This window comes from Epargyreus clarus, unplaced genomic scaffold, assembly GCF_041222505.1.
Source record: "Epargyreus clarus isolate Ecla_fem2 unplaced genomic scaffold, WU_Ecla_fem_2.2 ptg000034l, whole genome shotgun sequence".
NCBI lineage: Eukaryota > Metazoa > Arthropoda > Insecta > Lepidoptera > Hesperiidae > Epargyreus > Epargyreus clarus.
The window spans coordinates 7,617,332-7,632,162 of NW_027332239.1; the positions used below are offsets into that span (position 1 = coordinate 7,617,332).

Sequence of the window (14,831 nt, forward strand, 5' to 3'; positions counted from 1 at the left end):
GGTAAGCAAGCCGGCGTGGTTCACAATGGTTTGTAATGTTTGTATGTGTGCGGTGTGCAGGTAAGGTGCGTGTAGTGGAAATACGTGACGTCGGTCGGCACATGGCCTTCACGCCGCTTGCACGGGCTCTGCGCCGGCGCACGTCTGTAATAAAGCAATGTCGTGCATTGATCTTATTGGCAGAACAAGATGTATTCAGCGTGTAGGTATTTTTTCACTGAATTGCAATCATAATGTTTAACAATTTATGTAGCTATGGAATTTATGAGCCGCCCTTGTGGAGTGTCGTCCGATTCTGGGTATAGATAATTGGCTACTTAGATCTTTACTCGTGACGTTTATCCATACTTATACAGGGTGAATTTTTAAAACGGGCCTTCAGGGCCAAATTCGAAACTATAAGGATTAGCGAAAAATGCTGAAAGGAGTTACGAGGCCGATTTTGATAAAAACTAAAACTGCATCATTAGTTTTTTAAAAATTTTTTTTCCTTAGCTGGGAATCGAACGAGTTCATTTTGAAAAAAATTACACCTCTATATTATTCCACTATCTGATAGTGTCGCTTATAAGGATCAAATTCTGGGAAGTAATGTTATGTGACAAATTAAAGGAAAAGGAAAATTTTGAAGAAAATACGTATTTTTCCATACATTGGCATACTAATCCTTAAGGATTATACATAACAAATGATTTATGTATAATTCTTTAGAAACAGACATAAGTCATACCATTGAAGAATTTGTTGGTTAATCAACTAATTATTCGATGTTATGACTATGACATACGGCTTAGTATGAGAAAGTAATAGTTTGGCAAATAAGTTACCGACGTTTTTAGGATTTATTTTTTAATGAAAATAGATAACTGATTAAATAGTAAATTCCTATTGTTTGTTGTTTACAACTTCGTTTCAACGTTAAATATGATTTTCTATATCTTTTTTTTTAAGTAATCACTCGGATTTGACTCTAAAAAGTAATTCTCGCAAATTGTCAACTTTACATCTGTATTAAACGAAACTCCGCCCATAGCAAGTAAATCTATTTTAATGGTCCTAAAAATAACTTTAGCTAAGTCGGACATAAAAAATAAAAATTATTGGGAAACAAAACGTCCATTTCGAATGATAAGAAACATTGAGCCAAAAAAAATGTTTAAAGTAATGAATGGCGGGAACTTAACTGCCAAATTAATATGAAAAAATATGTATTTTCTTAAAATTGAGGCTTTTCCTTTAGTTTGTCATGTATCATTACTTTCCAGATTTTGATCCTTATAAGCAACACTATCAGATAGTGGAATAATATAGAGGGTGCATTTTTTTTCAAAATGAACTCGTTCGATTCCCGGCTAGGGAAAAAGTTATTTTAAAAAAGTAATGATGCAGTTTTAGTTTTTATCAAAATCGGTCTCGTAACTCCTTTCAGCATTTTTCGCTCATTCTTATAGTTTCTGATTTGGCCCTGAAGGCCCGTTTTAAAAATTCACCCTGTATAAGTAGCTAGGTACCTAATTACAATTTTCAACTATATTCGTCAGCGATATGTAACATTTTTAATACGTACTTACATAAAACGAATTTCACATATCTATTAAAACTTATGTCTAGTTCCAGAATTTCAGTTACAGCCTTAAGTTTCACCTACCTACCTATTTTTTTTATTTTTATAATGTATAAGTAGTTGATACCCATCGTTTACCTAGTAATTTCAGACATCCCGCAGGTAACTATAGCTTACATAACTAGCTTTACCTATACGGTATACATTATACCGCCCATCAGTCATATTTATATCTCTATTAAAAGTAGGTGTAGGTATTGCTGTAAGGATGTAAGTATTGTTTGAGCACCAGCGGAGCAAATAATAGCTACCTAGAAATCACGGAACCATAGATATGCCTAAGAGTTAATTATGTAGTAACGTCTACGGCATATTGAAAATTAAACAAAAAAACTTGTCTGGAATATCCAAAGTTATGTGCTAGTAAAAATTACAAAAAAAAGTGTTAAGACACTTTCATTAGATACTAGTCAAACTCACATCTGTATTTTTATTGGCTAATAAAAGATATAAACTATGAATCATATTATGCTCAATACAGCTGGGAAATACCACACAGACATGGCAGTTAAAATGATATTATAAATGCATTATGTAATGCATGTGATGAGCAGAAAAATGAAGACTGATACAGAATTCGATCACTAATAAGAACGAACTTCTTATTAGTGATCGAAGGATACAGACTTTCAACTATGTTAAACACAGAAGTCTGTCATTTTAAATCTTTGACCAAAACCTACTTACAAACAAAAGCTAAATTATTTTGAAAACTTCATAAGCACACATTTATTTATCTGGCTGAAAAGTAAACATTATAAATGAATAGTAAATGTTGACTGACATTTTGACTTCATTTATAAAACGTAGTGATATATTCCCTTTGATTTCTAATAACTTATACAATTCTAAGTAACATACGTAACTTACATAACTATTTGCGTTAAGTAATTATTTTTTATCGCAATGAGTCATTCTATGAGCAGTCCACGGAATATTCAGCTAGGTATTTATTGCATTACCTATTTTTCTGTTGAATTGAGGCAAGATCCACATAACTACATGACTTGGTTGATTATACTTAGGTGATATCTACTTTACAATCTTAAAATATGTGATAAATTACATTACCTTGGTTGCAAAGTAAGGTTTTTTATTCTATAACAGATTTTTACAAAGTACGCCTGAGAGTATTTTATAATTTATTTTTCCTATTTTAGTATTTGAAACATACCAAAAAGCGCGCTTGGTCTTCGTTCAAACTATGGCTGAACTGGCAACGAGAGCCACCAATGTTAAATGTCTTGAGAGTGCTGGTGTATTGGGTAAATTTCATTTGCTTATGAATATAATAAAAACAAATCTACCTAAATAATAAGATGTTAAGAGCATATATAGTACCTTGTCTCTTTATCATTGTAAATGAAATGATAATTTTATTTATTTTTATTGATTCCGAAGTTGTAGAAAATTTTGCTTATGAGATGTAAATATAAAATGTATAAAATTCAATAGAAACACAGCACAATTATATTATTATCGTCACTATAGATTTGCTTCGGCCGCTTCTCTCCGATTCTTGTAGCACGGTACGTCAGTGTGCGGTGGTAGCAGCGGCCAGGCTGGCCGAGCACGATGAGGGGATTGCGAAGCAAATCCTCAATAGTGGCATGGTCACCATCACTTTGGACAATTTAAATAAATATAACGTAAGGTTTCTTAATCGTGATTATGTTACATGAATCTTTGAGGCTCGACTTAAAACTTAAATTACTGATCATTATAATCTTTGTTATCAGGTTTATTACAAACGATCAGCGTTGTATTTAATGAGAGCTGTTGCAAAGTAAGTACCTACAAATTACCTTAGGCAATATTGTACTTGCATCACGTTACATTACTTATATCTTACGTAAAGTTAATTTTATTGAATTGTCGTATCGTAAATAAACAGACATAACGAAGAGTTGGCTTCAGCGGTTATTCGCATGGGGGCATTAGAACACATTGTTTCATGTCTTGAAGACTTTGATACACAGGTAAGATTCAAACGAGACGACAGTAGAAATTATATTATGGGATAAAAATAGGGTTGTTATATTATTTTACAAAACTTCGATAGCTTGATCCAGGTAGTGTAGCGCCATCTAACGTGCAGTAGCGGCATATCGACGGTTATTTTGACTTTGTATTTATGTCGATTGATGTAACAAAGTAGATTTCCATTTATTAATCATATTTAAACGATAATTTGAATATAAGCAATAAATTTGCATTATAATGTTTATTGCTCAAACACAAAGTTTAAACTTTAATGATATCAGTTATTGGCAAATTTTCCAGGTGAAAGAAAATGCTGCCTGGGCATTGGGTTACATAGGGAAACATAGTGAACACTTAGCAGGTTTAGTAGTAGATGCCGGAACGCTTCCTTTATTGGTATTAGCTTTCCAGGAGCCGGAGATGAGCCTGAAGCAAGTAAGTAATTTACATCCCTACTTGGGTATATAGTACAATAAGTGGAATTTTAACTACTTTATGACCAAAATTTACAGATAGCCGCTGGAGCTCTGGTGGACTTGGCCCAACATAAGCCCGAGGCGGTCGTGGACGCAGGAGCGATTTGTCACCTAGTAAGAGGATTAGAAAACCAGGATCCTAAGTTAAAGGTAAATAACGTATAAGTAGGGATATTTCATTTACTAGTGGGAGAATATATGATATGACTATACTCATGGACCATGTGGAGAACCTACAAGATCACTGCATAACATTAACGTTAGTTAACGTTGTGAACCTTTGTCCACCGCAAGTGGTTGCATAGAGGCTTTGGTGGTTTACCGTTTGTTGTTCTAGCAGTTCTTGCGTAGGTTGTACTATGTTTGCGCCTTAAGAAACCAAGAATCGATCGTAAGATGGAAGCTTTTGCAACACGAAAAGTTCTTGGAGAATTTCGAAGGCTTAAAGACGATGTATTAATTAATAATATTCTTTCTCTCGATTCTAATAAATGTAAGATTTGAAGTACTTAATTCCGGATTCAGTCAACAGGGTAAACGATTATATTTTTCAGCGTAGCACGTTATGTGCGCTAGGCGCGGTGGCGAGCGCGCGCGTGGAGCTCGCGGAGGCGACGGTGGCGGGCGGCGCGCTGCCGCCGGCGCTGCTGCATGCCGGACACGACGCCGCGCCCGTGCGCCGCGCTGCGGCCTGCCTGCTGAGGGATATTGTCAAACATTCTGTTGACGTTAGTTGGTGTTTATGGTATTTGCGACGTTAATTTAAACTACCTTTGTATTTACATAACTAAACGTTGTTTTCTTTTTAACACATTAACTGCGGCAAATAAATCCTAAGCTTTCCCTGGTGGAGCGATGGGTCAAAATGCACCTTTAGTAGTAGTAACAGTAGTATATACAGTATATTAATGTGCATATTGACGTAATATACCTAGATTTTACCTATACACTATAGGTACCCAAGCGTGATAATATTAAACAACAAAGCTTTTCAACTATTTATAGTTAAATTACTTTATTTAATTATTTATTCAGGAATGCTGTTATTTCAGTTAGCCCAATTAGTTGTCAACACAGGCGGCTGTGGTCCTCTCGTGGAGTTGTTGGGTGAGAGCGCAAGTGGTACGCGGGTACCCGCTTGCATGGCGCTCGGCTTTATCGCCGGCCAGTCAGACCAACTGGCAATGGCTGTTGTGGAATCAAAGGTACTACATCCCATTTTATAATTATTTAGAAATTAATTTATAAAGTTTACGATACATTCAAATTTTTAGGTAGAAAGATTAATCTAAATGAAATGAATATACCGTCAAAAATAGTTCAGTCATGAAATCGCGAATCAAAATTTTAAATAGGAATTTGAGTTTATTGGTATGAAGGTACCAGATTCTAAGATAAAGAAACAGGCATTCTGAAATTATTTATTTCTTTCTTATAGGTATATTTTTCTATATTTCAGGCAGTACCAGTATTGGTAAGCATATTGCAGAATGATGATGCAGAGGAGGCGGAGTTGTGTGCCGCAGCGTGGGCGCTGGGACACATCGCCAAGCACTCCCCACAACACAGTCTTGCTATTGCTGTTGCGAATGCCTTCCCGAGATTACTACAGGTATTTCAAGATATTTTTTTTATTCCAAATGTTGTATGCACTTATTTAAGCTGCATGAAGGTGGTAGAACCCTTTGTGGTTCGACTCCGGCGGCACCACCGCCACACCTATTTCTACCTAATAACAGCAGTGTTAGGCACTGCTGTGTTCCGGTTTGAAGGGTGTGGTAAGGGAGACAGACTTTTCCGAGGCGTTCCAGCTTAGTCCTCAGGGGTAGCGGCGCATCTGTGGCCGACCTCAGGTAGGAATATCTAATCCTATCTGGGGTTGATTACAGATGTCCATGGGCGGCAGTAGCCACTTACCATCAGGTGGACTGCATGCTCGTCTGCTACCCTTATATTATAAAAAAAAAAGCTGCACCTATGTGCAGGTTGTTACACATATTTGTATTTTACTTCTCATGGGTAAAATGTGTCTTCAGATTAAATTCTTTATTGCCATATGATTATTCAACATAACTTAAAATATATAATTAAAAACACCAGACTACATAGGCCTTGTCTAATGTATCATGGAGATAAAGACATTGTATGAGTGAACTCAATTGAAGTCTTTTTTTAACATTTTTCCTAATTAACATGTCCCTCTAAGTTTATTACTTACAGTACAATGTTTTAACAATTCAAAAAAAATATGGTAGTTTTTTAAGATTTTTGTAAAATGTAATAACTTATAGAGTGTCAATACAAATTTGGCATTTATAAAAATAAAGACCTTATTCAGTTTAATAATACTGTGTTTACAGCTCTATACAAATCCCAAGTCATCCGGTGAGGTTAGAGCTCGGGCTTCCTGTGCCCTGAAGCAATGCTTGCAATGCTGTCTACATCGACCCGCACTAGAACCCTTACTGCATGCAGCACCAGCATGCATTTTGAAATATGTTTTAGCACAATATGCCAAAGTAAGGACAAGAATATAAAAAATATTTATCATAGTAACAAAATAAACTTTATTTCATTTATGTTTATCATATTTACATTGTTTAAGTCCATAAAAGTACTAAAATTAGTACTATTTTTTGGAGTATAAAAAGTCCTCACTAGTTAATAAACCGGTCCATCATCAAGGTTATCATCTTCTTCATCGTAATCTTCACCATTATCAAAATAGTTGTTAGCATAGTCCGTTCCATCATCGACTTCTTCATCTTGTTCCTGTTCATCTTCTAGGTCCTCATCATTGTCATCTGGATTCTTAGCATTCTCCTCATCCTCAATTGTCTCTACGTCCTCAGCGGTACCCTCCAGTGATTCTTTCTTTTCGAGTGTTTGCAGTCGTTTAACAATGTTGGGTTCGTCCAGTTTGCGTTTCCGTGTAGTAGTATGAACGCGTCGCGCCTGAGGCTTCAGCTCCGTTGGCATGTTCGCCCACACGCAATTCAGTACTTTACCTTTTTTCGCATCCAAGGCGATTTTATATTTATCTGAATATCTTTCGATACCGTCCGTGCGCGTATTCGCCTTCACGTATGCCGGTGATTCGTGCAAAAATTCTATAAATTGGTCTTTGACAATTAACAAGTAGTCAGTAGCTGCATCGCAATTCAATGGTAAAGGTTTGGTTTCAAGTTTGGGGAATAAAGGCGGAGGGGTGAGAATTTGTACGTTTTCTCCGCGACCGCTGCCCAAAGCTTGCAGTTGGTCGTGTGTTAATGATAAATTGGAACCACGACCCCTGCCTCGTCCTCCCATTATTCTTATTTGTTGACTAATACACAAATAAAATATTTATTTTCGTAAATTCATTATTAATAATTGTGTAATAAGCAAAAATGTGTATAAAGTTTATTAGAAATCCTTCTGTGACATTGTTGTGACTTATTAGAAATGTCAAATGTCAATTTGACGTTGTCCTCCTTCAGAAAAAAATTGTATTTGTGCATTAGAAGTATACAGCCAAGTATAAGTGATACAGTAATAATTTCATTGACTTATAACAAATATTACAGATACTACCAAATGATGCAAGAGCTAGGAGACTATTTGTTACCACTGGAGCTCTTAAAAGGGTGCAGGAAATAGATACAGTTCCAGGGACTTCCTTGAAAGAATATATAAATATTATTAATAGTTGTTTCCCTGAGGAAATTGTGAGGTAACAATAGCTTATTATTTATCTATTAAATATAGAAATACAATTCTTGGGGAAATAATGAACGTTTTGCTCCTTTTAGGTATTATACCCCTGGATACTCGGATTCCTTATTAGATAGAGTAGAAGCTTATACACCACAGGTACTTAATATACCTTTTTATTTAAATAATATTCAATTAAAGGTTTTATCAATAGTTATAAGGTCAATAGAGGTAAAAACTTTTCAAATAACTCTTATTAATTTATTATTCGGAAATCTATAGACCTATATATAGCAAATAAGTAAGAATCAGAACAATAACAAAATACATGATTGTACATATTTTTATTGTTTAATTTGTTACAGATTCCAGAATTATTTACAGACAGAGTTCCAAGCGACTGTCAAAGTGAATTAACGATAGATCAACATTAAATTTATTTATATCACGGCGTGCGTAAATGGACGTTTTACGCACGCTTCGCGTGCGCAAAACCCCCATTTCCGACCCCGTAATATAAAATTTTATACAACATTTTATACAACAGTGCGCGCGTCGACGCAGCGCACCGTGTGAACACTATGATTATTAGTATGTAAAACGACGCACCCACAGCGCAACGTCGACGCAACGCTGACGCAACGCACCGTGTGGACCGGCTCTTACGCACACATTCAAACCGGCGGAGGCCGATTTGTATGAAGCTATGTCATAACCCTTTCTTTATTATGCCATAGATAGGTTATTATTGGGACAATTTTCCATACTGGCCAAGTAGCATCCCAGTTTTGTGCCCGGACATTCAAAAACATGATATAAAATTGTTTAGATTGTATAGGTAGTCTTTGAGCTTAAGGGGTATGTTTATTGTGTCTAGGATCGATCGAAAAAATCGAGGATCTTGATTTACATTTTACAAGATTGATAAATTAGTGACTCATACAAAGACTAGGTACATACCATTATTTTGCAAGATGTCTCACTACTAGTTTCAAATTCTGTTACTAATATGTAATGCATAATTAAAAACATGTATCACTCACTTGCAAGTTTCTATAAGAATAAAATAAGTACTGAATAAAATTTGTTTATCAACCTGGAAGTGGTTTTCAGCAAGGATGTGGGGAAGTGATAGTGTTAAAATGTAATGTAAAATGTACTTAGTAATTAATTAATTATCAATTAATCAATGACATTCAAGGCTTAAGGACAAAATACAAATGCCAGGTGGTATTAATTTTATTATCCGGGATGTGCAAATTACAATAACTAAATAATTGCTAATAACTAAAGCCATATTTATCTCTAGTCCAATGTCCTTTGTCGCAGTAATAGTCGTCTATTGTCCGTTATGAGTAGATGATCTGAAAACAAAATAAACCGTGTTACAATGATTGGTACAATATGAAAGAAAATGTTCATTTTAATAATTTATCAGATTAAATATTTCTTCAAATAAATTCTAGATATATGCTTGTCAAAGTATTCATCACTTTGTTTAAGGTTAAAATTATTAATTGTCACAAATACAATATAAGGTACAAAATAATATTTAAAAAATAAAATAAAAGTAAAACTTACAATTTGTAAATACTTCATTTTATCAGCTACTGACTCTCGACTTTCTGAAATATGAAACAGCAATTAGAAAATATAAAAAAATATTTACTGTATATTACAGATTCAGGGATTTTTTTTCAGTTGTTACCATACCATAGTTTCCCCACGGTTTTAGTGAGACAGGGATAACTTAGTAATTCATCATTATAAATTTTTTTTATAGCATCAAAATGACTTCTTTAAATGATAATGGTCTTTTGGATAGGATTTTAAAATAAACAAATCTTGTCATTATGTAAAATTAGATGGCAGCAGTTTATGTAGTATTCAATATATTGCTGCGTTAGCTTGTTGGCTTTTATAATCTGTCAAAGTCCAGATTAGTCTTTCAAATAAAGTATAGTGCCACCAACTTTTCTGTTCAGTAGACAAATCTGGAACTAAAACAAAGCCGACCGCCATTTTGAAATGTCATTCCGCTGTCAATTCTTTGAAGTGTGAGTGCTCTTTGTTTTTCGATTCGAATATAATTGTAATAAGTGATTAAAAATGCCTAAGCCTCTCAAAAGTGATGCACGGGTCATTATTTTAAAGGTTTTAGATTTCATGAGGGAAGAAAAACGCCTGCTAGCTCCGAAAATACCGTTTGAGAAAGTGACAGAACGCGTCGCAGCTGCGACAGGTTAGTGTTGCTATGAACTGTTGATAGGTAATTAATAGAAAGTCCCGCGTAAATATTTCAGTTATTTTATTTTACTTAGTTAAAGTGTAAAGTGTAAGTGTAGTGTAAGTGTAGTATTTTTGGTAGTAAATGTTTTTTTATACTTCATGTATTTATATTTTTGCTACAGGAGTAAGCGAACGATTTGTTTACAAGCTCATGAATGAAAAGAAAAAAGCTGAAGAAAGTAATGTCAAACTATCTACTCCCGGTAAGAATAGAGAAAGAAAAACAGGAAAATTGGACATTGATGATTTTGACATTGGCGTCATACGGAGAAAAATTCATGAATTTTATTCATTTAGGAAAGAAATTCCGACTATACCAAAATTATTAAACATACTTAGAGAAGAAATTGATTTCTCTGCAAAACATGAAACACTTAGAAAACTGCTGCATAAAATAGGATTTCGTTTTAAAAAAACTAAAACAAATAGAAAAGTGCAATGTGAGCGTAATGACATAACTGCGTGGAGGGCTGCATACTTACAAAAAATTCGTGAGAATGAGTCTGGAGAAAAAAAACCCGTCGTTTATTTAGATGAGACCTATATACACTCATCTCACTCAACTGACAAATGTTGGCAAGGCCCAGATGTTGAAGGTGATTTGGAGCCAGTATCAAAAGGGAATAGGTGGATTATAGTTCATGCAGGAGGCGAAGAAGGTTTTGTAGAGAATGCTCTTCTTGTGTTTAAATCAAACACTAAGAGCGGTGACTACCATGATGAAATGAATAATGATAATTTTAAAAGATGGACTATTAAGAAATTGCTGCCGAACCTGCATAAGCATACTCTTATAGTGATGATGGACAATGCCCCCTATCATAGCATTTGTGTTAATAAATGTCCCAATTCAAACCACACTAAGGCTGTCATGCAATTGTGGCTGAGGGAGAGAAATATAGAATTTTCTGAGCAAATGACGAAACCTCAACTGCAAGAATTAATAAAGCGTAATAAACCAGCTCCTGAATATGAAATAGATAATCTATTAAAAAGTCATGGCCATTCTGTTCTCAGGTTACCGCCATACCACTGTGATTTGAACTCAATCGAGATGGTTTGGAGTTCAATGAAGAGAAATGTCGCTGAGCGAAATGTTGGTAAATCTAGTGCTGAAATGCCCCAGTTAATTCAGAATGCATTCGATAAAATAACAAAAGAAGAGTGGAAAAACCATTGTCACCACGTAAAAAGAATTGAAGAAAAATACAGGAACAATGATGGATATTTAGAAGAACCATTCATTATTAAGTTGCATAGTGATAGCGAAAGCGATTCAAGTGACTCTGATGACAAATTATGTAAATCACTTGGCACAGGCACCTCAGGCGCATCGTCATTATTTCGCTCAGGGATGTCTGGTGTGGAGCCCCTCGAAGTTAGAGATCATGACCATAATTATTTTTATAAAATATAAATTTTATTTTTATAAAATATAAATAATTATAGTTAATAATTCTGGACTTTTTATTATTCCTGTCCTAGAATATCATTTAAGAATTAAAATTTGACATTATTAACCTAATTCTTTTTTTTAGGATGTTTACGAAGGTTATTTATCTTTTTAAATATTTTTTACATATTTTATCTAGTAAAAATCAAAGGTCTCAAAGTTGTTGAGCTCCCTCAAAATATAATTATATGGTAACATTGGACGCTGCACTAGCGACCCTGTCAACTGAACAGATAAGTTGGTGGCACTATAAAGAAAATGCAGTTCAAAATTACAGACATGTGCTCTATGCATGCTTAAAAGGAAGAGTATAAGATAAAGACCAAAGTACCTGAAGATTACAGCAGGTGTAACCAGATATGTTCCTTTTCTAGGAATGGTAATATTGGAACCTGGAACAATGAAAGTATTTGTTGATTAAAAGTGTTTTAATCTATCACATAAATGTAAAAATAACATAACTTCAGTTGTTACCATACCATATTTTCCCCATGGTTTTGTGAGACAGGGATAACTTAGATATCATCATAGTAAAATTTACTGTTTTTTCAATTACTTTTAACTTCAAAAAGGTAAAACTATTTAACTTCATTAGATTTTTTTAAACCTTATATATTTGTATATTAGGTATGAAATTAACTGACCTATTCATGATTTTTCCATTGTCAGGCTATCTGTGAAAAAGAAACATCTTCATATAATAATGATTTTCACTCCACTTATAAAATTAATGAAGATTTTTTAGGTCAATCAGTTAAAAAAGTAATCATCAACAATAAGTATGATATATGCTTGTATTGCCATCACGTAAAATAACATTATAGTATACATAAATAACATAATGATGGCAACAGATTAACATATTAATAAAGTATTATTTACCTTGCCTATTTAATTTTTGGCTGCATATTTGTATGTTCATTTACAGTGCCAATTTTAGCTGCTTATTTGTATGTTCCTTTTGATCCTGTTTTTTAATCCTGAAAATAAAATAACATTGAATTAATCCCGTGTTGCAATAACAAGACAAATCATAAGTTTTCCAAAATAAAATCAGCATTTATCAATCATCAAACTTCAGCTAGGGGCGATACTATTAATCATCATTTCATTTTATAATTAGATAAATTAAATTGCAACTGTTATTATAATAAACTCACCATATTTTGACAGTCCTTCGACTCTGACAAATCCTGAAATAAGAATTACAACATGTAAACTTTGCACGATGTTTAAAATTATTTTCATTCATGTTATTATAATTTCAGAAACATCAATCAACATACACTTTCTGACTGGGGCGATATATTTATCCATCATTAAACATAGTAAAATAGCAGTTAGGAATGCAGGCTCCATATAGAAACTACATCTGCAGTGCATTATATAACTTACCTCTTATAAAAATAATGTTTAGTTTCTTTTCTCCATTTCTTAACTATCATTAAGTTTTTGACCCTGTAAAAAAACAAAATTGTTATTGTATAGACATCCAGTTACAAAATAGTGGTGCATATAGCTTATGTTAAAATCAGTTATGATCAATCATCAAGATTCAGACAGGGGCGATACTTTATTGCATCATTTTCTAAATATACATTACTTTCAATGAGAGTAAAGCAGTGTCTCTTACTAATCAGCTATACAATTCAAATATTTTATTTACAAACACTTTAAAATAACAACTTACTTTTGAACACTGTCCACTTATTGTTATTGTCAGATGTACCATTTTCTGAAAAGATAATATTGAAGTTAGTGAAATATATTTTTACTAAATTTACTTAATAATGTACAGTCAATGAAAGATTTTGAGTTTTACTTAAATTATCATTTGTACCACAAATCCCTTGAACATACAGTTACAGTAACTGCATGTTTTACACAGAGTGTGCTAATGTTCCTATCCAGAGTCAAGCATGCCAGGTGGTATCTGTGCACACATCGGCTTTGGTAGGGTCAATAATATAATTCTGTCCGTATTATGTTCAACTACTGCATAATTTTTATGTAAACACTGTAGCTATAATCTTTAGACTTAAGAAGAAAAATGTATATAAATATTTTTTATGTATTTAGAAGTGTAACTCATAATACATTTACATACCTTTCATGCATGATGTCACATGATTTATTAGTGAATTCCACAAACATCAACCACCAGTCTCCTGTAACAGAAATAGATTGTGTTATATTTTGTAGTGTCATGTAGTATAATGATTGGAAATAGTACCTCAATCAGCATTGATCAATCATCAGATGTCAGACAGGGGCGATACTTAGAAACATCATTATAATTATGTTATTCTGTCCCTACAATGTAAAGAAAAACTGCAGATATAATCCTTAAATTAAGAAAAATGTGGCTAAATATTTTTTATGTATTTAGAAGTATAAAAAACCATACATACCATTCATTCATGTCACATGATTTCTTTGTGAATTCCACAAACATATCAACCTCCAGACTCCTGTAACAGAAATACACTGTGTTATACTTTGTAGTGTCATGTAGTATAATGATTGGAAATAGTATCTCAATCAGCATTGATCAATCATCAGATGTCAGACAGGGGCGATACTTAGAAACATCATTATAATTATGTTATTCTGTCCTTACATTGTAAAGAAAAACTGCAGATATAATCCTTAAAATTAAGAAAAATGTGGCTAAATATTTTTCATGTATTTAGAAGTATAAATATCCATACATACCATTCATTCATGTCACATGATTTGACACATGATTGCACAAACATCAACCACCAGACTCCTGTAACAGAAATACACTGTGTTATATTTTGTAGTGTCATGTAGTACAATGATTGGAAATAGTATCTCAATCAGCATTGATCAATCATCAGATGTCAGACAGGGGCGATACTTCGAAACATCATTATAATTATGTTATTCTGTCCCTACAATGTAAAGAAAAACTGCAGATATAATCCTTAAAATTAAGAAAAATGTGGCTAAATATTTTTATGTATTTAGAAGTATAAATAACCATATATACCATTCATTCATGTCACATGATTTCTTTGTGAATTCCACAAACATATCAACCTCCAGACTCCTGTAACAGAAATACTCTGTGTTATATTTTGTAGTGTCATGTAGTATAATGATTGGAAATAGTATCTCAATCAGCATTGATCAATCATCAGATGTCAGACAGGGGCGATACTTAGAAACATCATTATAATCATAATTTATTAAACATGTTTTCTATTATTGTAAAAAATCAGTTTGCAGTGAAGTAATTTAAATATGAGATGTTTTTTTCACGCTCCTAATTTATGTTTGTTACAAA

The 14,831-nt window shown here is 33.5% G+C and overlaps 2 protein-coding genes and 1 long non-coding RNA gene across 4 annotated transcripts; 1 reads left to right on the forward strand and 2 right to left on the reverse strand.

The window, feature by feature from the left end:
• Positions 1–45: 45 nt before the first annotated feature.
• LOC140756235 (uncharacterized) lies at positions 46–8,218 on the forward strand. 2 transcript variants are annotated; one of them, XM_073091700.1, is made up of 14 exons: positions 46–202; positions 2,785–2,889; positions 3,116–3,273; positions 3,364–3,410; positions 3,519–3,603; positions 3,908–4,042; positions 4,120–4,233; positions 4,638–4,811; positions 5,136–5,288; positions 5,543–5,695; positions 6,444–6,602; positions 7,650–7,795; positions 7,875–7,935; positions 8,142–8,218. In XM_073091700.1, exons 1-14 carry the CDS (start codon positions 190–192, stop codon positions 8,208–8,210), a joined length of 1,572 nt encoding a protein of 523 aa, XP_072947801.1. In that variant the 5' UTR covers positions 46–189; the 3' UTR covers positions 8,211–8,218. The 2 variants fall into 2 exon arrangements, with proteins under 2 accessions (XP_072947801.1, XP_072947800.1); XM_073091699.1 differs by lacking the exon at positions 46–202 and adding an exon at positions 1,550–2,570.
• Polr3G (RNA polymerase III subunit G) lies at positions 6,627–7,528 on the reverse strand. Its single transcript, XM_073091701.1, has one exon. The coding sequence runs from the start codon at positions 7,390–7,392 to the stop codon at positions 6,745–6,747; it is 648 nt and encodes a 215-aa protein (XP_072947802.1). The 5' UTR covers positions 7,393–7,528; the 3' UTR covers positions 6,627–6,744.
• A 781-nt stretch (positions 8,219–8,999) lies between the features above and the next one.
• On the reverse strand, positions 9,000–14,256 carry LOC140755903 (uncharacterized). Its single transcript, XR_012103845.1, has 10 exons — positions 14,234–14,256; positions 13,930–13,989; positions 13,626–13,686; positions 13,209–13,253; positions 12,679–12,976; positions 12,401–12,498; positions 12,163–12,192; positions 11,850–11,910; positions 9,358–9,401; positions 9,000–9,140 (listed from the first exon to the last, which is right to left on the reverse strand). It is a non-coding gene; the product is annotated as an uncharacterized LOC140755903 (long non-coding RNA).
• Positions 14,257–14,831: the final 575 nt, after the last annotated feature.

What these genes read in the sequence shown, in the direction of transcription:
- LOC140756235 (XM_073091699.1), top strand. Translation starts at nt 2,531, where the DNA reads ATGAGTCATTCTATGAGCAGTCCACGGAATATTCAGCTAG. An exon ending in TGAGAGTGCTGGTGTATTGG is followed by an intron (nt 2,890 to 3,115) that starts GTAAATTTCATT and finishes TCGTCACTATAG; the next exon opens with ATTTGCTTCGGCCGCTTCTC. An exon ending in CGGAGATGAGCCTGAAGCAA is followed by an intron (nt 4,043 to 4,119) that starts GTAAGTAATTTA and finishes CAAAATTTACAG; the next exon opens with ATAGCCGCTGGAGCTCTGGT.
- Polr3G (XM_073091701.1), bottom strand. Translation starts at nt 7,392, where the DNA reads ATGGGAGGACGAGGCAGGGGTCGTGGTTCCAATTTATCATTAACACAC.